The 26,156-nt window shown below is 36.0% G+C and overlaps 1 protein-coding gene across 1 annotated transcript; it reads left to right on the top strand.

Moving 5' to 3' along the window:
- Nucleotides 1-2,019: 2,019 nt before the first annotated feature.
- On the top strand, nucleotides 2,020-22,193 carry LOC139151431 (uncharacterized). Its single transcript, XM_070724228.1, has 9 exons — nucleotides 2,020-2,349; nucleotides 8,265-8,397; nucleotides 9,472-9,616; nucleotides 10,320-10,476; nucleotides 11,588-11,734; nucleotides 18,044-18,175; nucleotides 18,751-18,837; nucleotides 19,218-19,360; nucleotides 20,349-22,193. The coding sequence occupies exons 1-9, from the start codon at nucleotides 2,196-2,198 to the stop codon at nucleotides 20,508-20,510; spliced, it is 1,260 nt and encodes a 419-aa protein (XP_070580329.1). The 5' UTR covers nucleotides 2,020-2,195; the 3' UTR covers nucleotides 20,511-22,193.
- The last annotated feature ends 3,963 nt before the right edge of the window (nucleotides 22,194-26,156 follow it).

The following is a 26,156-nucleotide window of genomic DNA, read 5'->3' on the forward strand; positions in this document are numbered from 1 at the left end:
GCCTATCATCTAGGGATCTTATAAAGACGCACCCATCCATAAGAAGGGGGTTCAGTCTAAATTAAAAACTAAAGATTTTGAACACGTTTTTTTTAACAGTAAAAATAAAAATTACAGATTACATGTTTTGACACTGTACAGTGTTAAACACCCATACAAATTACGAAAATGCCGTACACAGATGAATCCAATGTTATATTCAGAAAGAGAATATATTATTCAGAAGACTAACAATCATTAACAGTCGTCATATATAGAAAAATTAAATTTAAAAATACCGCAATTATACGGTGTCGCTCAAATTTGATCAGAATTGGTACATACCAAAGATCAACAATAAGTGTTGTTTCTATCTGTTCAGTGCAGGAAAATTCTACGTTGATGTTATGACAATGATTTCTGCACAACCAGAAAAACAACAAGAAATATTTAAACCAGAAAAACAAGAATGACAAAAGTAAATAACGTCTGAAACTTTAGGTACTGGAGGTCAACTTTAGCAACATGCATAGCAGAGAATGTTTCAACCATGGATGTACAAAAATAGACATCCATGGTTTGAGCAGGTCTATTAACATGTCACAGTTCATAAACAATCACAGGAAATGAATAATAAGCTGTTCCAGTTACTGCCACCACTCCCGCACATAATAAGGTACCCTGCATACAAATAGGTTAAAGGTCAAAAACCTCTTACTCAGATGTGTGCGCTGTTTCAGTTATTGCCACCACTCCTGCACATTAGCAGGATTTCCCCCTTTTCTGACCTCATTTGCATATTTTTGACACTGAAACAACGTCACATCTCAACCCCTGCATCTACCTGTACACCAAATACTGAGATGGTAGCTTTGGCGGTATGGGAGCCTTTTCGTGTGACGGACATACATCAGCACATACATACCTACATACATACATACATACAGACGCCATAGACTCACCATATAAGCTCTTTTTGGTATTTATATCAATACCAAATATGAGCTAAAAATGAATGTCGAAGGACTTAACAGTGTTAAAAGTGCTTCTTCATACCCAAGAAAAATATTAAAAGTTTAAAATCACTGAAATAGCTTGTTTAATGCGTGGTATATGACCAACAATGTCCTTTGTAGGAATGTAGGCCACCATATTGGATTTATGCAAATTAACAAATTACCTATGCAAATCATTGCATCTCGAAAATCATTTGTCCATGCCAAAGAAATATACTTTTAATTTTAAAATCACTGAAATAGCTTGTTTAATACGTGGTATATGACCGAAAATGTCTTTGTAGGAATCTTGGCCGCCATATTGGAATTATGCAAATCAATGAAGTGCCTATATGAAACATTATACCTCCGAAATGATTCCCTAAGCCAAATAACTAGTGTCAGACTTTGAAATCACTGAAATAGCTTGTTTAACATGTGATATATGGCCAATTATGTTATTTTGTAGGATGGTTGGCCGCCATATTTGATTTATGCAAATTAGTCATATTTCCCCAAGGTGGATTCGAGTAAACTTTTAATATGTTGTTCTGGGTACCTCTCTGAAATGCATTCTGAAGAAAAAAATTCTGTTGCAATTTGTGGTGGGTCTAACCCTATTTTGACTGGACTATGACCGTGTCCGACGGAATCATTTTCGAATCACTTCATTTCCGTTCCGCAAAAATGCGGACCCTCTGCATCTAGTTGCATCAGTGCCCCATCACACACGTACCCAAAGGCGTTCGTTCCGACCACAGTCACTCGTGAGCTATTCAGCTCTGGGACTATTCGCCCCATAGACGAGTGTACATATGCGAGAAAAAAACCCGCTTATGCACACTCGTCTATGCATCACCCACCACGTCCCCCACCACCACATCTATGGGGCGAATAGTCCAAGAGCTGAATAGCTCACGAGTGACTGTGGTTAAACCTGTCACATGTGTCATGGGTTCATTCACTCGATGTAGTCACGTCACATGACTTCCGCAAAGGTCAATCGTTGTTTCAAAACATATAGTAGGCCGGGCCGGCTGTATCATCGGAGATGCTTGCTACCTCATTATGCGGTGCGAACCATGACTGGAACATTTGGACTTTTTCTACGTTTTGTGTAAAACGTGATGTTGAATTCACCGAAACCATTTCCAAATCGACCCACATGTGGATAGTTCATCATAGCAGCACCAAAAAGCTGAAATCTTCACGGTCGCTATAATGTCAGACGATAATAATGGTGCAACTGCGGCGGGTACAGAAGAGGCGACAACGATCCCGCCCGGCCTGAATGAAAGACACCCCGAAAAAACTTCGCATGACGATGACGATAGTGCACCGTGTGGTCAGACCTGTGCACTTTTAGCACAGACAGGTATGTTTCAAATATCCTGCTATCCTTTTTTCCCAATGTGTCTGTCATGTCATAGACTCTAGACTCGCTTCCAGGGTCACGATGAAGGAAATATAATCTTATTTGGTTAGTTGTTTGCACAAAGCCATGAGCACTTGCAAACCAGTGAACTTTTTCACGGATGAAATCGCACCTATTTCCAAAACAAAAACACTCCGAAAAATTCTAGCATTCACATTGTGTGCCGTAAAACCTTAAAAAGAAAACGACTGTGGTGCAATGATAACCGTTGACTTTCAACAATTTGTGTAGTAGTTTATTCCGTGTATTTGTTGACATTGTATTTAATTTAAAAATATTCAAGAATTTTCACATTTCAGGCACACCATTGATCTATAAAAGTTCTTTAACTGCATACTTCAATTAAAAATAGTAAAAAGTAAAATGTAGCTGCATTTTATGGGACAAAAAATGAAGAATTTTGTTTTGCAATGATTAGAAATTAATCAGTTTCCCGACTGAAAATATGTTTACAATTTTATAGTCATTCACTGATTGAACTTTTGGCAAAGCAGGTTCAACAAACCCTGTTGCCATGATTTCATGGATTTACTAGGGTAAAAATACTTCGATGATGTTACGCCTGGTTTGTGCAAGTGTGCAACTATGGAGTTTAAAGGTAGTACATGGCGTGAAAATGAAAGTTGTAATCTTTAGCTCACGATACTGTGCTCAAGAAGAATTGAAATTATTCTCTCTCATATCAGCATATCAAATAAAACAATTGGCGTCCACAAGCAAATCTTATGAAATAAAGACTCTTTCTACTCATGATATTTTATTTTACTGGTATAATTTACTTTGCCAAGTTTCAAAGTAAGTCAATGTAATTAGCTTTAGACCAAGAATGAAAACCTAATTAGTTCAAAAATCTGTCCCCAAAGTCAGTGTCCTCCCCTGATAGTATGGTGGCAAATATGAAAAACAATACAATTTCTTGTTATGTTAATGAGTTTCCTTTGTTCTACCAAAATTACAGAGTTGTGGCCACTATGCTTTAATTGCTGTGGGTGGGGGTGGGGGTGGGAGAACACTAAGTACAATCTTCTGTTTTAGCACAGATTTGAAAACCAATGTTTGTCTTATAGCTTTGGATGTGGTTTTTTGGGACTGGATTAATTTCTGCCTTTTATGGGCTGATTTTGACTTCTACCACTATTAACCCATGTGGTTAAAAGCCAAAGCTTGTTCTCTGAAATCTGCAGACCAACTAAAAAAAATCAACAGATGTTACATACAACAATAATTAAAAGTCATTGTTTAATAAAGTTTAAATTGTGCATTCTCTGTTTAACATCAAATATAATGTAATACCATATGGTTACTAAGTGACCCTGAATACGCTTGAAACTTTCCATTTTTGCCCTAAATGATTACTAATTTCCATAATTGGGGCGATGTTTTATCATACCATTATGTTATTTAGGATAAACATGCAAATGAAACAAGTCTAGAATTTTCCACATGCCATCTTACTATTTATCAATGATACCAAGTTGTTCAATTTGCATGTAATGTCTTGGACATTTATGTAGAATTACTAAAATTTAAAAGGAATTATTCAAGCTCTTTAAGACTTATCATTTGCATTCAAGTTCAAAACAGGAGAGAAATATTTCATCGGTCTACCAGCAAACTTTATGACGGGCAAATAATCTCTGGACCAAACTGCGAGTTATCTTCCTTTTCATGGCCCTGCAGAGGGTTGTCCTTATGTAATAAATTATTCGTATTGAATCTTATGCAAATTAGGTGTATGGAGATTCTAAAAAATGCACCTATACTTAGATTCTATTGTAGTCGTCAACTGATAGAAAAGTGGAGCCTAAAAAGATATTGATATTACTCTATTGTAAATTACTTTATGAATATATCATTCATCTTGCTGGTTGCCATTTAAGACAAATTATTCATGCTATTGAATAATTTATCAAAATGGGAACCAGCAAAATTAATAAACTTCCTATAGTAATTTATAATTGAGTGACAGTGAAACGATATCTATGAAACAGTACTCTAAGTTTTGTATCTGGTGTAATATATTAATTAAAATGGTTATCTGATTTACATTGTAAGATCAGGGATGCACCAGTACTGTATTGGAGGGGTGGTCAACTGTTGAAAAATAACATTTTGTGGACCAAAAAATGTCAGTTAAGATGAGAAAGTGGAAACCGATCATCTGATAAGCACAGCATGGTATAAGTCATGGTAGTATACTCTCCCTACCCTACTGTTTTTAGGGAGGGTCCCAGTCCAAATAAACACCCATGGCTAGTGAAATTGGTGGAAACCATGGAATATCATGAATTGTGTAGTCTGCTTGTATATCTACATCGGCAAGCGCAAAGAGTGCAATCCTTATTCAATCACCCCTCCTAAGATATTGGAACATCTCTTCATGCATAGGCTACAGTGAAAATTTTTGTATTGAAAATTCATATGGGAAGTCTTTGCAATTTTAATGCCCTGATCATATTAATATGTTCAACCTTCCAACCTTCAATGCTTCATTGAATTTCATAAAACATGATTTAATCCTTACTACTATGTAAGGTTCGATGAGAAAAGTATGATAGCAGTTTGTCATCCAGGATGCTACAATAACTTTTGAAGGGCATAATGTTACCAATATAAACTGTTTTGGGGGAGAGGGAGGGCGTAGAATCGTTGAGAGAATCTGAAATCAACAACTTTGAATACTGAATATATTTTATTTTGCCAACCCTTTACCTGATGTTAATATAAAAACCTAATCATGTCCGGCCTTGAAAAGTTATGAACTTTGTCTTAATAAAGGCTTTGCAACAATTGTCTTAACGTAACCTCTATTCTCTGTATAGTAAACCATCGTCGTAAACCACGCGCCTCTTTACGGCAACAGCTCAGCGCTACCCGTAGGTCAGCTGAGCGGAAATTATCGCTCTGGCTCGCGGGAATGTAGTAAACAGGTTAACACACTGTCACTGATAACTGATAACAAACCATGGAGGCACGGCCTGCTGTTAAAACAGGTATGTATTATCGCCTTGCAATTCTGCAGAAACTGGGAAGCCTCCTGGCTAGGCCAAGTAGTAAAAATCTCACAAAACGCATCACAGATGAACCACCAGTACTGGTGCTGTAGTTGCAAGGTTTGATCTGCACTTGTGCAGGTCACTGTGGCACTTCTCTGAAACATTAGGTTTCTTAGCTCATGGGATTAGTAAGACAAAATCTGGAAATCCTGGCATATCAACCCTCTGTACAGATTTAGAGCAAATCAGTATTGTGGTTCAAAATATTGCCCTAGACAAATTTTTAGAAAAAATTCATAGCATCATAGAACAATAGATTGAATAGCGCCTTCTCATTGATTCTTAGTTGTGAAATTTATTCAGATTTTTCAATCAAAAAAAAATTTACTCCATACAGTTCTGTATGTCTTTCAACCGTTTAAGTTTCAAGATTCAAGTAGAATAATGTGAACATGTTTAGAATGACTTCATTCATTGGATTTAATTGTTTCAGTCTGTGCAATAACAGGACTCCAAGTCCAATACTTTTTGATGTTTAAGTAGTTTACGCCTTGAAAATGAAAGACTTGAACTGTTGCTCAAACTTTCCTCAATGAAACTTTCAACCCTTCTCTTTCAAAATCAAGAATAAAAATAAGGGGTAAAGGTGGCAAATTTTGGTTCTAGAGAAACAAATTACCCAACATTTACCAATATTTGAAATTCAAAATGGCAGTCATTCCTGTGCTATCGCTTGTGGGGAAAATAAACTTCCTGATTTTCACAAAAACTAAACCAGTAGAAACTTTACTTAATCCAAAGGCTTCAAAATGAGCCCCCACAAGTAGAAGGCTGAAAGAAAATTTTAAGTTTTAGAGTCTATATATTATGTTCGAGAGGCAGAGTCATTCTGCCTTAAACAGTCACCTTTGGGTCAAGGACAAATAAGAATAGAAAGAATACTGCTGCAATAAGGGACCTACCATTGGACCTAGAGATGATTGACAGGAAAAAATAAAAAGCAGGGCAAAACATGTTTGCAAGTTTTTTCTTGCAAAATTGTTTCACCTAACTTTAAACTGGTGAAAAGATCTTGACTTCTCAAGAAAGTGTGGATTTTCTGTCAGTGTGTAAAAAGCCATTATGATCTGAAAATGCTCCTGTGTCTGACAACAAGTAGTGTGCACAGTTTTCCAGTAGATTTACTATTGTTTTCTCTGACAATCTGCTTATGTCTTGTAATGTGATCAACATCACCGGCAAAGATCATCAAATTTAAATTCTGATTAAAAAAACCCCACAATTTTGAAAGTTCGTTTTTGAAACTTCAGTTCACTTGCAGTCACATTTTGAATGAGCAATAATAAATCTGTACCAAGTTTCATCAAATGTAGGTTGATCACCATTGATGAGTTTCACTAAAATAATCACCATGTATACAAACTAGCAATTAGCTGACACTTGCCTGCAAATTCTTTTTCTCTGCTGTCAAGTTTTTGTTTATGAATATGCATGCGGCAAGTTTTGTCAAATTTGGTTCGAAAGTTTTGTCAGACACATACCCCCTGATTGTTGAAGTGCTCAAAGTATGCAAATTATTTTATATAAAACTGCAATATGCCTTTCACTTCACTCACATCATTGTCATTAGCAATATCTGTACCAAGTTTCATAAAAGTTGTTGTGTGACATATAGCTCTAATGATCGACAGGCAGACAGATAGCTAGGGATGTGACAAGAACTCACATGTGTGAACAGATGAGCTAAGATTGTTGTCAAATCCTGGAGAACATAAGAAAAATTTGCATAACTCATTATGATCATCCTCTCACGAGATCTATTGGTCCACCCCTGATAACATGTATCTGAGCATTGAACACAATAGAGCACATACTTAACCTACTCACCCCAAGTTCCCTGCTAGCATTATATCCACTTTCACCATCGGTAACAATGGGTGAATTTAGGGCAAACCACACACGCTATATGTCATTTAGATTCGTGGTAGCATTATAAAGGAAAACTTAACTAATAGGGTAATGAAAATAGCTTAAAAGACAAAATAAGGTAAATTGCTTAACTATATATTCTTTATTTACCATGATTTGTTCATTGAGCATTGTCCATTATTGTTATATGCATACATATTACCTGCGTGCGAGTTGATCCGACAGTTTCAAATTCTAATGTTTGGTGTAAACATGTTACAGTCTGCATCACTGTAAAGTGATTGTTACAAATCCATTGACTCGGCGTTTAATAAACTCCAACATATATATTGAGAAATAAGAAATAAGAGTGTATTTAAAAGCTTTCAAGGAGACATGGGTTGCTGATTGATCTATGTTTGTAGTTGATTTGGTATTTTGTGCGATTGCCATTTTTATAGCGGGATTGTTTATCTAGCACAAGGTACGCTTTTATGCTTTATCTCAACCTCTTAACCTCAATTGTATGCTGCATAGAGAAGAACCTTACCCATTGAAAGTAGAGTCTTTCAATATGTTCAAACAAAGTCTTTGTTTGTCACTGGGTGAATGATACATGTATTAAACGGTCACAATCAAATGAACTCATGTCGTTCATTTACTCAGTCCTTGTAAGATCTCACAGTTTCATGAAGCATATTCTCTAAAATAAATAAATAAATAAATAAATAAGTCAACATATTAATTTTCTAATAAAGTAATTAATGGGTGCACCATCTTGCTGATAAGTAACGGTTTCTGTCATTCACCAGTGTGTGCGTATAATTTTTCACCTGAGTGCAATGATATCTTTGTAGAAAAGAATACAGTACGTAGCTACACTGTTTGTATACTGGGCTTCAATAACATGTACAATTAACATGATGTAATGTCATGGGATTGCGTCTGTAGAAATTGATGGCATTGAAGAATCTGATGGCTACGCGATGAGTAAAGAGTACACGTCTTACACACTGCTGGGTACCATGCAGAAAGCGCAGAGAGAGAGGATCCACGCCGGCAAGAAAATGAAAAAAACAGTCGAGTAAGCAGTCTAACTTTTATTTTTTTGGAGACTTGATATATGATAGACATTGAAAATAATGTGTGCAACAATGCGCAAAATCAGAAATATTCAACTCAGGACATGTTTGTTTGTTTGTTTATTTGTATTGTTATACAGTAATCTATTTATTACTAGTTTGTTTGCTTGTTTGTTGATTTCATTTGTTGATTTCATTATGTTATGGTTGTTGAATTACAATTGTGTGTTGAGTTCTGCACTGTATTTATTATAATAGCAATTCAGTCTCTGTAATGGCAAAGTGATATATTTACATGCTAAGAAGCAAACAAGTTTACATTATCAGACCTGATCATGACTTATCATTTTCAAGTTGTCAGCAATTCCATAATGTTGAGTAGTGGGTTTGCATGCCATTACACATGATGGATTGACTCTGTGTAAAAGTGTGGAGATGTCATGTCAGGTCAGCTGCATACCTCAAGGCAGACAGGACTGAAAAAGAGGCTTTACTTTTGAAGCTGTGCATTTCCTTGTGTTAAATATGTTGAAATAATAAGTATTTGCCTTCCAAACCTTACAAATTGTATTGGTACACTGTGTGTTATGTTATATTGGGAAGCAATGTTGTCCGGACTTGATCAGCTTTCAACAGCAGCATTTGACATTATAAATGCATACATTCTGTGTTGACAAGTTGAAGGCTATGCATTTACTGCTGATGTGATTTTGGATGTGTGTTTGACACAGAGAGAAGTGCAATGACGGAAATTACATCAAAAGTCTGAACTGGGTAGAGCTTTGATAAGGCCAACTCGTGATCACTCGAGGCAGTTAAAAAGTACAATAACTTCATTTCTGTTCTGGTACAGTGCAACCTAGCCTGATCAACCCAGGCACTAAGGCTTTCCATGACAGCAGTTACTGGCTGGTCGTTGCGTTCACCCCCGCCCATGATCTACGCAACAGCCTACCAGACTATATTGCCTCAATTTGCTATTGGGCAAATTTTTAAGTACATTGCCCTGACAGTCATACAGTACAGTGATGGATACATCATTCAAGCTGACAGTTAAAAACTCTGTATCTTCACAGATCATTCTATGACAAACAAGATGCAGTCATCAAATCATTTGAAGATACAATCGACATCACTGAGAGCCCTATCATGCCACCTACAGAGGAACGCCAATCGAAATGGGTCAACAGGGCGGCAAAGATAAGCTTTCTTGCCAATGTGGTGAGTGCAGGTTGGCTGATTTGAAAAATTGTCATGGTTTATAAATGAGGTAAAAATTTGCATAATATTACAGTTGTCCTTTACCATTTCATTTTACAAATGCATATCCTGCTTCAAGATATCCATTTCACAAAGTCATACAGTGGAAAGTAATTAGCCAAATGAGCAAGAATATGTTAATCCTTTGAGCGCCAAAGTCTTTTTTTGTCCCCTTTATGAAATAAACCCCGGCCAATTTTTCCCAGATTTTTGCCAAAATTTTGAGAAAAAATTGTAGCAAATGAAATGAAATGTCCATTTGGTCCAAAATTATCAAAAAATTACAGAAAAATTCATAAAAATTGGTAAATTGTTGCACTAAAATTTTGGCGGGAAAAAATTACAGCGCTCAAAGGGTTAATAATAGTTAAATACATTATAAATTTGTAAAATCCATTACTGCAGACAGAGTGGCTGTTTGTCTAGACATACCAGGTCTCGACATCCATTGCTATAATTGTCACACATGCATCTATTTTTAACTCACAGGTGCTTTGTCCTGAATATAATTTTGACTTTATAATTGCCATAAAGTCTGTAATTGACAGCGAAGCATGCATGAAAATGCTTGCTTGAAAGCAAACTTCTTGCATGAGATAAGTATGCTGCCTGTAACTTCTAGTGCCACTGACTGCAAAATTTGCACGTATTTCACCAATTTCAGCTTCTATTAGCTGCAAAGGCAGTAGCTGCTTATTTGTCAGGGTCCATCTCAGTCATCTCCAGTCTTGTCGATAGTGCCATCGATTTGGTCTCTGGCTTCATTATCTGGTATTCCGGCCGAGCAATGAGGAACAGTAATATTTACAAATATCCAGTTGGTAAGTAATTGAAGTCAGCCGAAACACATCAGTAGATGCTGTAAACCGGGCATTGTTCACAAGTGATATATAGTCTCATAAATTTTGCAAAGACCTAAAAATTGCAAAATAAATTATCACAGATTTATTTCATCGGAAGATATCATAATCCATATCATAGATAAATACTACAGTGTAAAATCAAAGTAGAACTGTGGAATGGCAACCCCAGGTCTTTCATTTCACATTTGATATTCATGTATAAAAAAAAGAAAGCGAAAATGTTTGTTATCATAATTATTCTGTTCTCTAGTGACATGTTACATACAACTGAGAAGGTTAAAATAGATCGTCAAATGCAACAACATAGTGAAAAATATTTACTGCAACCTGATTGGTCCTTTCCCCTGGAATATCGTGAGAAACAGTGTTAACAGTTGGCAGGTAGCCAAGTTGCCATCCCAATGCATCATGGGTAACAAAGGCTGATCAGAGCTCCAGATATAAAGATGTTTTGCCAGTAATCTGCATGAAACAAACATACTTTCAAGTCATTTTGAAACTAACCAAATTTCTGAATACTTTACAAAAACAAGCATAGAGTCTACATCATGATTGGTAACGACAACTAAGTTTCAACAACAAGCAGATGCAGATGTGCAGGTGCTGTGTCCAAGCAAAAAAGTTACTGTCATTTATAGATAAAAGTGTAACTTCCCCACTTTTTGATATTCCTGTACCTTGTACACACATACTTGCTCATGGATTTCCCTTTAGTGAAACATTATGTATGGCCCTATTCCATATTTTTGATCAAACAAATTTAAATCTGTGTATCTGACATTCTGGGAGTTGCTAATTCATCATCAGGGTTTTGAGTTACACATTTCAGTTCTTAAATGTGATCGAGATTCCGTGGTCATATTACTATCATGTTTTGCTGTTTGTGTATAAAATATAGGTAGGGAACAGCAGAGGCATCATTGTAGTTTTCAAATAATTCACTTTCTGATCTTGTCGTACTTTGACAAAAACACTGATCAAATATATACAGTATCCTACATCATACATAATATGCATCTGTTTTGCTATATGTGGCTGTTAAAGCATACAGTACTGTTGTACTGTACAGGGAAGCAGCGTCTGGAACCACTGTCCATATTGGTGTTGTCGTCCATCATGGCCGTCTGTGCAGCACAGATTATCATAGAATCCATCAACAGAATAGTGGAGAAGTCACCAGTGTATATGGACATAGGCAGCATAGCTGTGATGAGTGGTAAGTCTGTAGTCACGGCAAAATTGTTTTGGCTATCAAACCAAGAAGTGAAGTCATGAGAAAATGCATAAAGTTTTGTAAATTTACATGTTTGAAATGTACATTAACCCTTTGAGTGCCAAGTCAACTTTGTTGCCTTTATAGAATGTGACATAGCCAGCAACTTTTTTTCAGATCTAGACAAGTTTTTTTAGATTTTTCCTGAAATTTTAGTCAAAAATTGCAGCCATTGAAATGTTATGTCCATTTGGTCCAGAATTATAAAAAAATTACAGAAAAATTCGTAAATATTTGTAAAATGTTACACTGAAATTTTGGTGGGAAAATTACAGCACTTTAGGGTAAAGAAGAATGACTCAGTAGTTTGATATAACAATTTCATAATATTCAGTTTATTATGATTAAATAACATTTCGATTAATTATGCTTCCAAGCAAGTGCAACGTAGAGATCAAGTATCAGCACAGTGTCAGTAGACTACGCAAGAGTAGCAGAATTCAGTGTCAAATTTTTGTCATCAACCATGCAGTACACTCAGTGTGACAGTTTTCGGACGACCTCAGTTTTCGGACATTGCTCTTCGTTGTACTCACTTCGCTCCGTATTGATAGCGTTTTACAAGTCATGATACCACATATTTCCTAAGTCAGGTGACGCTGCTGTCCCGTTTTGGATAGTTTTTTTTAGTCTTATAGGTTTGGTCATGTCCGTGCGTGCGTCCGTGCGTCCGTCCGTTCACGCAGATATCTAAGAGATGCAGGGAGCGATTTCATTCAAACTTGGTACAAGGATTACTTCATATGTCATACAGATGCACGTCGATTTGTTTTGTGGTGCGATCCAATATGGCCACCAGGCGGCCATTTTATTACGATTTTTTCATGTACAGAGCCATAACTCAGACATGTTTCAACTGATTTCTGATTTTATTCAAAGTTGGTACAAGGACATTGACCAATGTCATAGATATGCACGTTGATTTGTTTTGTAATATGATCCAATATGGCCGCCAGGCGGCCATTTTATTACAATTCTTTCATGTACAGAGCCATAACTCAGACATGTTTCAACCGATTTTATTCAAAGTTGGTACAAGGACATTGACCAATGTCATAGATATGCATGTCAATTTGTTTTGTGATACGATCCAATATGGCCGCCAGTCGGCCATTTTATTACAATTTTTTCATGTACAGAGCCATAACTCAGACATGTTTCAATTGATTTTATTCAAAGTTGGTAAAAGGACATTGACCAATGTCATAGATATACACATTGATGTGTTTTGTGATACGATCCAATATTACAATTTTTTCATGTACAGAGCCATAACTCAAGCATATCTCAACTGATTTTATTCAAAGTTGGTACAAGGACATTGACCAGTGTCATACCGGTAGATATGCACATCAATTTGTTTTGTGAAACGATCCAATATGGCTGCCATGCGGCCATTTTGCTACAATTTTTTCATGTACAAAGCCATAACTCAGACATGTTTCAACCGATTTTATTCAAAGTTGGTACAAGGACATTGACCAATGTCATAGATATGCACGTCATTTTGTTTTGTGAAACAATCCAATATGGCTGCCATGCGGCCATTTTGCTACAATTTTTTCATGTACAAAGCCATAACTCAGACATGTTTCAACCGATTTTATTCAAAGTTGGTACAAGGACATTGACCAATGTCATAGATATGCACGTCATTTTGTTTTGTGAAACAATCCAATATGGCTGCCATGCGGCCATTTTGCTACGATTTTTTCATGTACAAAGCCATAACTCAGACATGTTTCAACCAATTTTATTCAAAGTTGGTACAAGGACATTGACCAATGTCATAGATATGCACGTCGATTTGTTTTGTGATACGATCCAATATGGCTGCCAGGCGGCCATTTTATTACAATTTTTTCATGTACAGAGCCATAACTCAGACATGTTTCAACCGATTTTATTCAAAGTTGGTACAAGGACATTGACCTATGTCATACATATGTATGTCGATTTGTTTTGTGATACAATCCAATATGGCCGCTAGGCAGCCATTTTATTACGATGCTTTCATGTACAGAGCCATAATACTCACACATGTATTAAGCGAATTTATTCAAAGTTGGTACAAGGAGATTGACTAATGTCATACATATGCATGTCAATTTGTTATGTGATACGATCCAATATGGCTGCCGTGCGGCCATTTTGTTACGATTTTTTCATGTACAGAACCATAATACTCAGGCATATCTCAACCGATTTTATTCAAAGTTGGTACAAGGACATTAACCTATGTCATACATATGTAGGTCAATTTGTTTCATGATATGATCCAATATGGCTGCATGGCAGCCATTTTATTACAATTTTTTCATGTCCTTAGCCAAAACTTGAGCACGTCTCAACTGATTTTATTCACCAATTTTATTCAAACTTTGTACAAGGACATTGACTTATGTCATGCATATGCACATTGATTTTTTTCGTGATACAATCCAATATGGCCGCCTTGTGGCCATTTTTTCCCGATTTTTTCATGTCTGGAACCATAACTCAGACATGTATCAAGCGAATTTATTCAAAGTTGGTACAAGGACATTGATTTATTTATATGTATGTATGTGGATTGTTTCACGAGATGGTCCAATATGGCCACATGGTAGCAATTTTGTTATGGTTGTTTCATGTCGAGAGCCATAACTCTGGCAAGTCTCAACTGATCTTATCCAAAGTTAGTACATGAACATTGACTTATGTCATACATATACTTGTTGATTTTTTAAACAGTAAGATCAAATATCGCTGCATGGCGGTGATTTTGTTACAGTTTTCTAATGTACAGAGCCATAACTCAGACATATTTCCACCAGTATCATTCAAAGTTGGTACAAGGACATCGACCTATTTCATACATATGCTCGTCAATTTGTTTCACGTCATGTAGCAGTAACATGTCAATTATTGAAGTTTCGTAAGTAGGCTAATATGTCAAGAAATACTACATCAAATTCATGAAACTTTGTGCAGATGTTAAGCTCACATTGCTTTAATATTGAAAAAGACATTTATGAATGTCATGTTAATTAATTGTAATTGCATAAGTAATGGACTTTCCTAATTAGAGTGATATAGCCACAAATTAATACAACGTCAAATTTGATGAAACTTGATACAGATGTTGATCTCATAGTTTTGTAAATACTGCATCAAACTTTATGAAATATGGTACCAGTGATAATCTGTTAAGTGTTAGGATTGTATGCAAAAATGTTTTGCAACATCCTGTTGATTAATTCCTAGTTGACTCATTTTATGAACTTTAGGATGGTGCCTACATTGGTTTTATGTTTTCATCACCATGGAACTCATTCTTGGCCATTGAGCGCCATCTCTATCAAAGTATTTTTATCACAGACCTAATTAATGAAGAGGACTCTATCCTCCTGAGGACATGTAATCAATGTACCCATTAACAAGTGGGGACTGTGTCATCAACGATGACTTGTTTTCGTAGAAGCTATTTCGGGCTACAAACTTGGCGAAGTTAGCCACACCGTACGATACAAGGTGTCGAACGCAACACACAGAGACAGCCCTTGTCTGATATCTAAGCGCTATACACGTCGAAATGTAGTTGCGTCACCCATGGATTAAACGTAACTAGTTATCACAAAATATTTCCATATAGTTTTCTAAACCACATCGAAACTGAAAAACTGGGGCTTGAAGTTTCAAAATATCAGTATTTTGCCCTATAATTATATTCCAAATACGGTGTATGATTATTGCGATAGCAGTCCGATTAATACGCACTCAACATAGGTAAAACATTTGGCAACTTGACCCCCCCTAAATGCCACTTCTGTCGGTGTTAACAGTTTGAGGATAAACACAATAAAGTTTCGAAAGGTATGATAATAAGATTTCGTAGTGCTCGTCATTTATGAAACAGCTTTGGGCAAAATTCACTACCCTGTCTGAAAACTGTCACACTGAGTGTATTTATAAAATCTACATGTTCTCTTGCTTGGAAACACTTTTGTCATCACCTAACCTTTTTGAACAATGCATGGTACAGGTTATCCAATACTGTCAATTGCTCTCAAAAATTAATCTATTTTTCAATACAAATATGCAAAGCACACATGTAATGTCATATATTTCACTTTCAAGTGGCGATTGTTGTTGATGTTGGGTTTGCTGAAGGTCAAATACAATCAAACCCCAGAAAATGACACAGGCATAGCGTATATAATGCTCAGGTGTGCTTTTTAACAATCATTTCACAAACTTGATAAACACTGTTTTATGACTGTATAATATAGAAATAATGGGCGACACGCTGACCATTAATGTTTTTTATGGGCCAAGGGCGAGAGGAAAGCCAAATATTAACGGGCGAGGCTTGCTGAGCCTGTTACTTTTGGCTTTCCTTGAGCCTGTGCGGTATATAAACATTAATGGTCAGGGCGGAGTCTGTTATTTCCATTACATTATCAACGAATCCAAGAAAACCGTCAAAATTTGCAAAAATTTCCCAAGCAAACGACAACTGGGCCCCAGAACTGAGCAATACGCGAGGCACTGTCACACGCATTGTAAAAATTTGCCACATCCTGAGATGTTTTCAGAAAAAAAGTATCTCAACTTGACCCACAAGTGCTTCATTTTATTTTGTGATTGATTGCGATTTACGTTTCAGCTGAAAAAATATGATACTTTGAGTTGTTAATTTTATTATTCATATTCATAGGCATGTAAACAAACCATTACTCTGTATTTGTGGTCAGTCACGTGGTTCAACTTGGCCAATCAAAATGTGACGGGCAGGGCATGGTAATATAATGTAGCATATTTCAAATCACAGTGTACCCGAAGTATATGCTGTAACACTTTACTTTTGTCGTGGCAGAACATGTCTCAGTGTATCATGTACATTTTCTATCCCAATAGCAAATTTATGGTAGCCATGCAATCCTACTGATGAAATGCACTGAAATTCCTGAATTTGTACAAAGTTCAAATCGCTCAGTGAGCAAGAAAGTAGAATTTGATATTTCCAGTCAATTGAGCTAAAGAGTTACACTTCAAAGTCTAATTAACATAGCGGAGGGATCCTGAAGTGTGAATTTATTTCTTGTTCCCCCGCCCCCACATTTAATTATTAACTGGACAAAAAGTACTTTTATTAGGCCTTTTTCCCGAGAATATAGAAAAGACACATCGTAAATTGTGTAAATATTTTCTTGGTCTCTATGACAGCACTTCGAATTCAGTTATTTAGGGCGAACTTGGGAAAACCCCACTTTACTGTGTAAGATATATTCGTATCCCCAAATACTGGTTTAAAATATTGAAGATGAGTGAACATCGTTTTGTACAGCAGTGTTATAAATACCAATATAGTGAAGCAGAGAATAATCGGAAATGCTGGGCATTCAATGTTAAACAATTACTATCTTCATATGGTTTTGGCTATGTATGGCTAAACCAAGGTGTTGGAGATGAAACAGTATTTTTTCATATTTTTAAGGAGAGAATCCATGACAACTATGCCCAGTTGTGGTCCTCTGATCTTTCCCGTTATTCAAAACTCAATACATACAGAGAATTCAAGCTAACTTTCAAATATGAATTGTATCTTGATGTCATTGAAGATAATAAGTTAAGAAGGTCACTTTGTAAATTGAGATCATCTGCGCATCAGCTAAGGATTGAAACTGATCGTTCAAAGGGTATCCCTAGACACAGTAGGCTTTGTAATTTTTGTGATCTTCAAGCAGTAAAAGATGAGTTCCATTTTTATCTGGTCTGCCCGCTTTATAATGATTTACGGCAGAAATATTTACCAACCTACTTTTTAGAGATATATACATATCAGAAATTTTTGAGGCTTATGCAATTGGATTCCCAAAGTGTTATTTATTTTGCAAAGTTTGTAATTTTTGCTTTCAAACGCAGAGAAAGGCGTAACCTTGAGTTGATTAACCAGGTTGATGTTTAGTTCAAGCTCTAAAGTATACTTTATCCTTATATGGAATGTTGGTATACTGTATGTATCCCTCTTGTGTCCGTGTGTATTTTCACACATAATCAGTGTATATTTGTACCATAGGCCGGTGGCCAAAGTACTGAATAAAATGAATGAAAAAAATGAATGTATTAGGCCTTTTTCCTGAACAAGTACAGTGTACATACAAAAATGTCCTCATAAATATCAACAAAGTTAAAGATTTTATCAGTCAGGCTTGCTCTTGCAATTTACCATGTTAATAACAATTAATTCTCTGATTTATATCCAAACAGGTACAGTGGCTGTAAAGATATTTCTGTTCCTGTTCTGCAAAAGAGTGAAATCACCATCCACTGAGGCCCTTGCACAGGATCACAGAAATGACGTCATGTCAAACTGTGTGGCCTTGCTGTGTGGTGCTGTTGGTAAGTCCTGTGCTGAAATCTCGATGTTGATTGGGCTTGTCATCTGCTTGCACAAAAAATATAACCGAATTTAATCATGGAGAATAACTGAATGGACCAAAAGAGCAAAGACAAAATATAACACGACCAATACGAAGATATCCTGTAGAAATCCTATTGGATTTCCATGGGATTCCCTTGGGTTTCCGTGAGATTCTGCAAGACTATAGGGTGTGCATTTGACACAGTAGATTCTTAGATTTTGCAAACATCAACATAGGGGTCAGATCATATTTCAATAGAACCTACAGCAAATGCAAGAATACCATGGGCAGCCATAATTAGACTAAAAGATTTAGTCTTATGGGTTGATGGAGACCCATACACAAGTGAGTCTTTTAGTCTACCATATGAATAAATGACTAGCAAAATGATAAGTCATATAATGGCATTGGAATTGGAAGTAGTCATATCAGCAATTAATATCACAGTAGCTCCTGTCATATATACCCTGTAGGACACTACGGGTCTGTTGCTACAGCAGAAATACCTGTTGATTAATACTACGATTCATGTAGTTCTTTTATATTTCACAGCCACCTATTACTGGTTGTATGCTGATCCACTGGGTGCTATTTTGATGAGTATTTACATATTCTACAACTGGTACCAGACAGGAGCAGGTAAGATACACTAATCTTAGCACACTGGTCTGTTTTTATGGTGTCCAGTACAGCCATCTGGTCATCATAGTAAGTGGCCTAGAACAAACAGGATATGCTACCTTGATACGTACTGTTTGTGTGAAATTCTCTCACAGTTCACACTTTACAAGTACTGATAGACAGATGTGTGACTATGCAGACATATGACCTAGGTGATTTATTCTTGCAGAATTTAAAAACCTGTGCAGTCTCCCTACGAATGGATTGGTACCCAGTTTTTTGCTGTGCAAGTTACAATTTGCTTGCAAAAAGTTACTTCCTGATTGCATCACATGGGTGGGCTACACCAGCAAAGCTCAAGTTATTTAGTTATTAATCTTCAATTTTTACCCTTGCAGTGCAGATTAAGAAATTAGCCGGTAAAACAGCTCCACCAGAATTCCTGCAGAAAATTACTTGGATTTGTCTTCACCATGACAACAGAATCACTGAAATAGACACAGTCAGGGCTTTCCACATTGGATACAACTACATCGTTGAGGTATTTATCACAATCAAATGTTGTAAATTTGAAATTGTTTTCATTATTGATTTTTTAGTCTTCTCATTTAAAATAACCAGGCATATTAAAATCCACAGTGTTTGCTTTAATGTTACATGAAAGACTCATTATATTTAACAATTTGGTTTATTGATGAACAGCTGGCAATAAATGCTGACTTATTTAAATGTTTGACTATCACAGGTTTGGCGTAAGCCCTAACAAAGGCTGTAGTTATAGGTGCATCAATCTGCTAGAATTTTTTTGTGACCGGAATGATATTGTTAAAATATCGCTGCAGCAAAACTGTAGCGTGTGTAAAGGTTGTGATTTTAAGACTTGCTATTTACAGCTGGCCTGTAAATTATATTATATAGCTGTGGTATTGTCGGATACATAGATCTGTGAATTTTTAATATTAATGAACCCTTTGAACACCACAGTCAATTTTGTCACCTTTATAAATTATAGCCCAGTCAAATTTTTTTCAGATTTTTGCCAAAATTTTGATAAAAAAATGTAGCCAATGAAATGTGATGTCCATTTGGTCCAAAATTATCAAAATAATTATGGAAAAATTAATAAAAATTGGTGAAATGTTGCACGGAAATTTTGGTGGGAAAAATTACAGCATTCAAAGGGTTAATTATTCATTTATAATATACATATGATGTACATCCAGACACTTGTACACATGCAGTATACCAGTATAAACAGCCCTGTACACACAAACATAGGAAATAAGACCAGTGAAAAAAATTATTGTTCATTTGATTTTTTTGGCAAACCTATAGAGGGTATTAGTGAAATGTTTATACTTTTTTTTCATAAACCAGCTAAATTCCTGTTGGCCAAATAGACATCCCATCTGTTGATTTCAATTAAGCATCAATCAATCATAACTCATTTATAACAGATCTTTCACCTCACGACAACCCCTGTGATCAAATCCTGTATATTTAAGGAGTTTTGTTTGTATCTTTCCCAGGTCGACATAGTTCTACCAGAACAGATGACCTTGAAGGAAGCCCACAATGTTGGTGAGCCACTTCAAATTAAACTTGAGAAGCTACCAGGCGTAGAGAGGGCATTTGTACACCTTGATTATGAATTTGAACATAACCCTAACAGTGAACATAAAAGACTCTAAGTTCGTCAGTTTTTATTTTTTGTTTACATCTCTCATCATAGTATGATTTAACATCAGTAACTAAAGATTCATGTAAGATTTTCTTTATCGGCAATTGGGGAAGTTTGTTTTTCTCTGAGAAGAAATTTTAAATTTTCTGTAAGCCAGGTTTACTTCAATCGATTGCAGGTCTAGCTCTTGATGTGAAAAATGTATTTACTTTATTCTTTCTTGTTGAAATCTTCACCATGCAGCTTATGAGATTTGGGAATAGATTTGTGATACGAAACTAGTCTGGTTCCCTGCCCATTCCACCACTGGCTGCGCTGCTCATTAAAATAGGGTCAGGTAGGAGCTATCGTAAGCATGGCTGTCATTGGTCAATAGTAGGAAGGGAGTGCAGTGATTGCGTTGAATTTATTTCCAACTTGAAGCTACCTTCGAATTTAGATTTTGTATGCCCATGGTGTAATTTTTACCTCAATAGTTTCCTGAACCAAGCATCCTATGTTGACATTGAATGAAAAACGAAAAATTACTTCTTTTTTAGTCACTGCCTTATATGCAAAAGGAAGGATAGTCTGTCACGTTTGAGAAAAAACCGTAGATGATAATCATCATTTCACCACTAAATGCCATCAAAGAAGTGCAGAGCCAGAGATTTAAAAGTGAAGCCAAGCAAATAAGTTCAACATTCAATGTTTCCTCTAATTTCCAAGCTTGCCACTATGTAAATGACTATATAAATGTGCTGATCACATGATCGTGTCAGGTGACATATTTGCTCATTGATATGCAGTCAAAATCCTGACTATTAAAATGGCAGCCCACGCATAGCCTACACCTGACCCGATTTTCGTAAGAAGGGCAGCCAATGGTAGAAATGGGGCAGGGGACCAGACTAATAAGAAACTAGAACATGGTCCTGGGAGACACTCTTACATCATTAACTCAGGGATTTTTTGCTTGCGGAGATCACTTTGTGTGAAAGATTTTGTTTCAAACTAACAAAGTTTTCTGTCTTCACGCACAATAAAACTTCTTTCATTTGCCTCTTTTGCCAAAAAAACAAACTAAAAGTACAGAGTAACAAATATCAAATTTACATGCTGTTGAGTAAGAACCCATTGGACGCTTTCTGATTTCTTTTCACACCTTGAAATTATCAGTAAGGTTTCTATGTAAAATATCGGTATGCAGCAGCGTTTGAATATTTTTTACAGTGTACAGTTCTGTAAAATATTTTCTAAAGAAAAGTTCCCTTCCAGATATATTTTATTCTAACAGATTGTGTTGTACATTATCTACTGATATATTATTTGTAAATACTCCTTGCTGTGTTGTTATTTCTGTAAAGCCTTTTCTGAAAGGATATATGGACCAACTTCTAATTTAATGTCATAACTCTATCCAGACAGCCGTCTACCTCTGTAGTTATCAAATTTGCTTTATTGGAATTCTTTCATAATTGAGATAATTATAATCAAACTTCAACTAGGTAAGTTTCTTTAATTTTGTAATTAATTACTGGTACATCTATTGAATTTTTTCAATCAGAAAAAACTAGGTGAAATATATTTTTACACCATTATGTAAGCTGCGTTTCACTGTTAAATTTTTGTGTTCCCATAAATCGTTAAAAAAAATTTCTTGGTTAGTATAGTATGCATCTTCTGATTTTTTTGGCAAGACTGACAAAGACTAGTCTCGCTTCCAGACCTCGTCGCTTCGCCAGTGCAAAGTGCGCCGCTGGCGGTAGGACATGGCGAGTCGCGGAGCGACGAGCGCCGAGTCGCGAAGCCAAACAAAACAACAATTTACATGAAACAGCCAAACAGGATATACACTTATATTATCCACGATATCATACATAAAACGCAAACAACCCAAATATGAACGATGTGTGGAGTTGCTTTCCCTTTACTACCTAGCCATGGCTAAAACAACAATTTACATGAAACAGCCAAACAGGATATACACTTATATTATACACGATATCATACATAAAACGCAAACAACCCAAATATGAACGATGTGTGGAGTTGCTTTCCCTTTACTACCTAACCATGGCTAAAACAACAATTTACATGAAACAGCCAAACAGGATATACACTTATATTATCCACGATATCATACATAAAACGCAAACAACCCAAATATGAACGATGTGTGGAGTTGCTTTCCCTTTACTACCCGTCGCCCAGCCAGTGGAAAAATCACTTCATGTTCCTACCGCCAGCGGCGCACTTTGCACTGGCGAAGCGACGAGGTCTGGAAGCGAGACTAACAAAGACTGTGCCCATTCACAACTATTTTGCTAATCAATATGATCCTAGGGGGTCAAGTTTCTTCAGGAGGACTTGGACGGGCCCCCTAGGTAAACAACATTATATACATAATGGAGATTTGACTCAGTGTTCTTCATATTCATAGTATTCTATTTTTCGTTTTTTTTTCAACAGACACTTAACATTCTATGCTGATTCTATGCTGGTTTTTTAAGTCACTCATGGTAAATGTTAAAAACTCTGCAGTGAGTGCAACTGTGAAATAATTGTAAATGGATTGAATAAGTTTACAGAATCTTTCAGAAGTGAATGTCGATTGCACATGTAAATACAAGGCTATACTTTTATCTTTGCTCCGTTTGATAAAGTAACAAATTTTCAACAACTTGTTTTCCATCAGATATGTTGGCTGTAACCTTCTAATATGCAATCTATAAAAACCAGAAGATATCAACTTCCAGTTTCTTTTAGAAAATGCTCTTGAAAACAGTAAAATTTTGATGAAATGGAAATTTTACCTTATATTTTAGAACCAAGTATTAATCATGATTTTTTTCTGTTTTATCAATAGTGTTCTTTATTTTTGGGATGACATAAATTATTCAATATTTACAACAAAGTTGTAGTCCTCAAGTGTATTACATGAAATCATTAACAGTACCAGTATGTGTACACAACATAAAGATGATATCCCAAATTTCTCCTTCAAAAACACCATTATTATTTAGTAAAGTTGATGAAATTTGAAAATACACTTGAAAATATCTTAATAGGGCAACATCAAGCTTATTTTCAATGTAGCTAAAATGTGAAGTTTTTAATTTCAATGGTTTATATTTCAGATTATGACAGTCAGTAATCTCAGTATGTCTGATGACACTCAGCAGTCACACGTAATGAAAAATTGAGCGACTGCCACTTTGTGAAAATATGACGTACTACTATGATTGATGCTGCTATATTCTTTCCTGAAGACCCTTTGTTACAAGAATAATTGGTTTGGGTAAGGTTATGACCAGAGGGACCAAATCAAATAATTTGAACTAGTTAAGGTAGAACGCACCTTGGGGACAGATATTACGGCATTCGAATTTACAATTCTCTTCTGATCTACCAATTGTTGGGGCTCATTTTAAAGCTCCAGATGAAAAACAAAGTTTTCACCATCTTCGTTTTTCTAAAATGGAAAATTTTATTTCTCTCCATAGAGTTAACACAGGGTGGCGGCCATTTTGAATTTCAAATGTCAGGAAATCTTAGGTAATTTGTCTCTCTAGTACCATTTGCACAATGACCCCTGAATTTTTATTCTTGCTTGAGAATGTATGAAAGTTTCATGGAGCAAACTTTGAGCAAAAGTTTAAGTCTTTCTCTTTCAAGGTATATAATACCTTATGGTGAGGGTTGGACGAGCTATAGGATTAATAATGCTCAGAAACCTATTATGTCTTCCCAAAGTAGTGATGTTTTGATTTGGGTCATTAGGAATCTTTCCCAGGGTAATGTCAACCTTTTTCTTTGAGCGATAACAGTGATGGCAGGCATTGTAAGCAAGAATTCTTTGTCCAAATTTCACCCTACTTTACCCATGGAAAACAGTTGGAGATATTCCGTAGTATGGTGATGAAAGTGTTACTGTTGGAAGCTTATGGTTAACTCGCCCAGTGATAAAGAGTGATGGTGCGTCATGTATATTTATTTCATTGTGCTGAAAAATTCCTGTCTTTTTCTATTACCTCCCTGTTGCTGAGTGGTTTAACCCACAGTGGTATGATAATGTCTGTATGATGTTACAACATCGATAGCTATACCAGTATTTTTTAATGTGGAATACCAATTGTTTCAGATTTACAGTTTTTCTGATTCACAGCTTGCAAGTATTTGTCCTCGCCATTGAATATTCAAATCTGTTGAAAAGAATTTGCTGACTCTTCAAAGGGAGAGGGCCGGGGTCATCTTGTCAGTAGCTGTGCGTGTTGAACCCATACAAAGGGTCTGTTGTTGTGCATAGCATACATCCCAACATCCCTTTGTGTATGGTATGTCCAAAATTTTAAATTGGTAGCTGAACCGAAACTTGTGTCTTTGGCAAATTCATGTAAACATAGGGATGCAACCACAGTTTATTTGGCAGTCTTGCAATAATTGGAAAGCTTCAAAACTGTTGAACCATGAATATGCATTAAATGCTGAATTTGCTACACATTTGCTCAACATTCATAGTCAGTTTCTGGGAAGAGCTAGGCAATGTTTATCGACCAGAAAGTCGCACAGCCATAGACGGGACAACCCTATCAAAATCCTATCAGCAGTACGGCTTAACGTAGTCTCTCAGTGAATGTTCAAAGTCTTCTGCATTGAAACACCATGAATTTTTAGGTGTAAAATATGAATTTTTAGGTGTAAAATTATTTATGAGATATGGGGTGTTTTGAAATAGCAGCTGTACCGAAACGTGACCATGGCTTAAGCAGCTTCATATTAAAGGGGTCGTGACCAAACTCAAAATTCAAAAGGGTTTCAAAGGTTTTCAGACTACTGGTGGAGTATTAAAGCATGTTTTAGGGCAGTGGAAAAACAAAAATAACTCATTGCATGTGGAATAAAAATAACCGCAATATGGCAGCATTCTGCCATAAATAGGTTTTAACATCTCATACATCGAAGATACATTTTGCAAAATGCATGGTTTGATTGTTTCATGAAAGTGTTGATACTGAAATGCCAGTTAGTATATATCTGTAAACGCACAATCAGGCAATCTGAAATCGCTTTGTGTCATAAAACATTCAAGTCTTCCATTTCTGTAGAGATGTTTATTGGAATTATTTTGTATATGCTGTGAACTGTATTTTGTCTATATTGAGTCATCTATGGTGTCAAAGGCCAGTGGCCCATAATACTGAATAAAAGATATTGCAATGAATATATTTATGTTTGTTTATTGTTTGACTTTGCTATTTTATATCATAGCATTTCATATCATATCATATCATATTCATATCATTTTATACTTTGTTGATATCACTCTATCAGCTATCTTAATCCCTCTGCCACGAACCAACATTTTAATTTTGGCTGTTTAAGGTTCCAAGACAAGAAATTGACCATTTTAAACTAACAATTCTCTAGTGTTTAATGAGCTCAGAACCCCCCTAAATTGTATATTTTCGGAAAGCCTAGATATAGGGGAACATTTTTGTTACCATAGTGTCACCATTGTTTACATAACTATCATGTGACAGGTAATTTGCATAACCTTTCAAAAAACGGTTTTCCCTATGTTTTGTTTCAATGCTTTGAGATATGTGGCTGAAATTCATGTGAGTGCAAGCTATCCTACAGGTCTTCAAAAGAGTGTCTCAGAATTTTCTAAACC

The sequence above is a fragment of the Ptychodera flava genome, chromosome 15 (assembly GCF_041260155.1).
Source record: "Ptychodera flava strain L36383 chromosome 15, AS_Pfla_20210202, whole genome shotgun sequence".
Taxonomy (NCBI): Eukaryota; Metazoa; Hemichordata; class Enteropneusta; family Ptychoderidae; genus Ptychodera; species Ptychodera flava.

Excerpts from the sequence above, each read along its gene's own strand:
- LOC139151431 (XM_070724228.1), top strand. The coding sequence starts at position 2,196 with ATGTCAGACGATAATAATGGTGCAACTGCGGCGGGTACAGAAGAGGCG. Across the intron at positions 9,617-10,319 it reads TAAGCTTTCTTGCCAATGTG|CTTCTATTAGCTGCAAAGGC; the intron begins GTGAGTGCAGGT and ends CACCAATTTCAG. Across the intron at positions 18,838-19,217 it reads CTGGTACCAGACAGGAGCAG|TGCAGATTAAGAAATTAGCC; the intron begins GTAAGATACACT and ends TTACCCTTGCAG.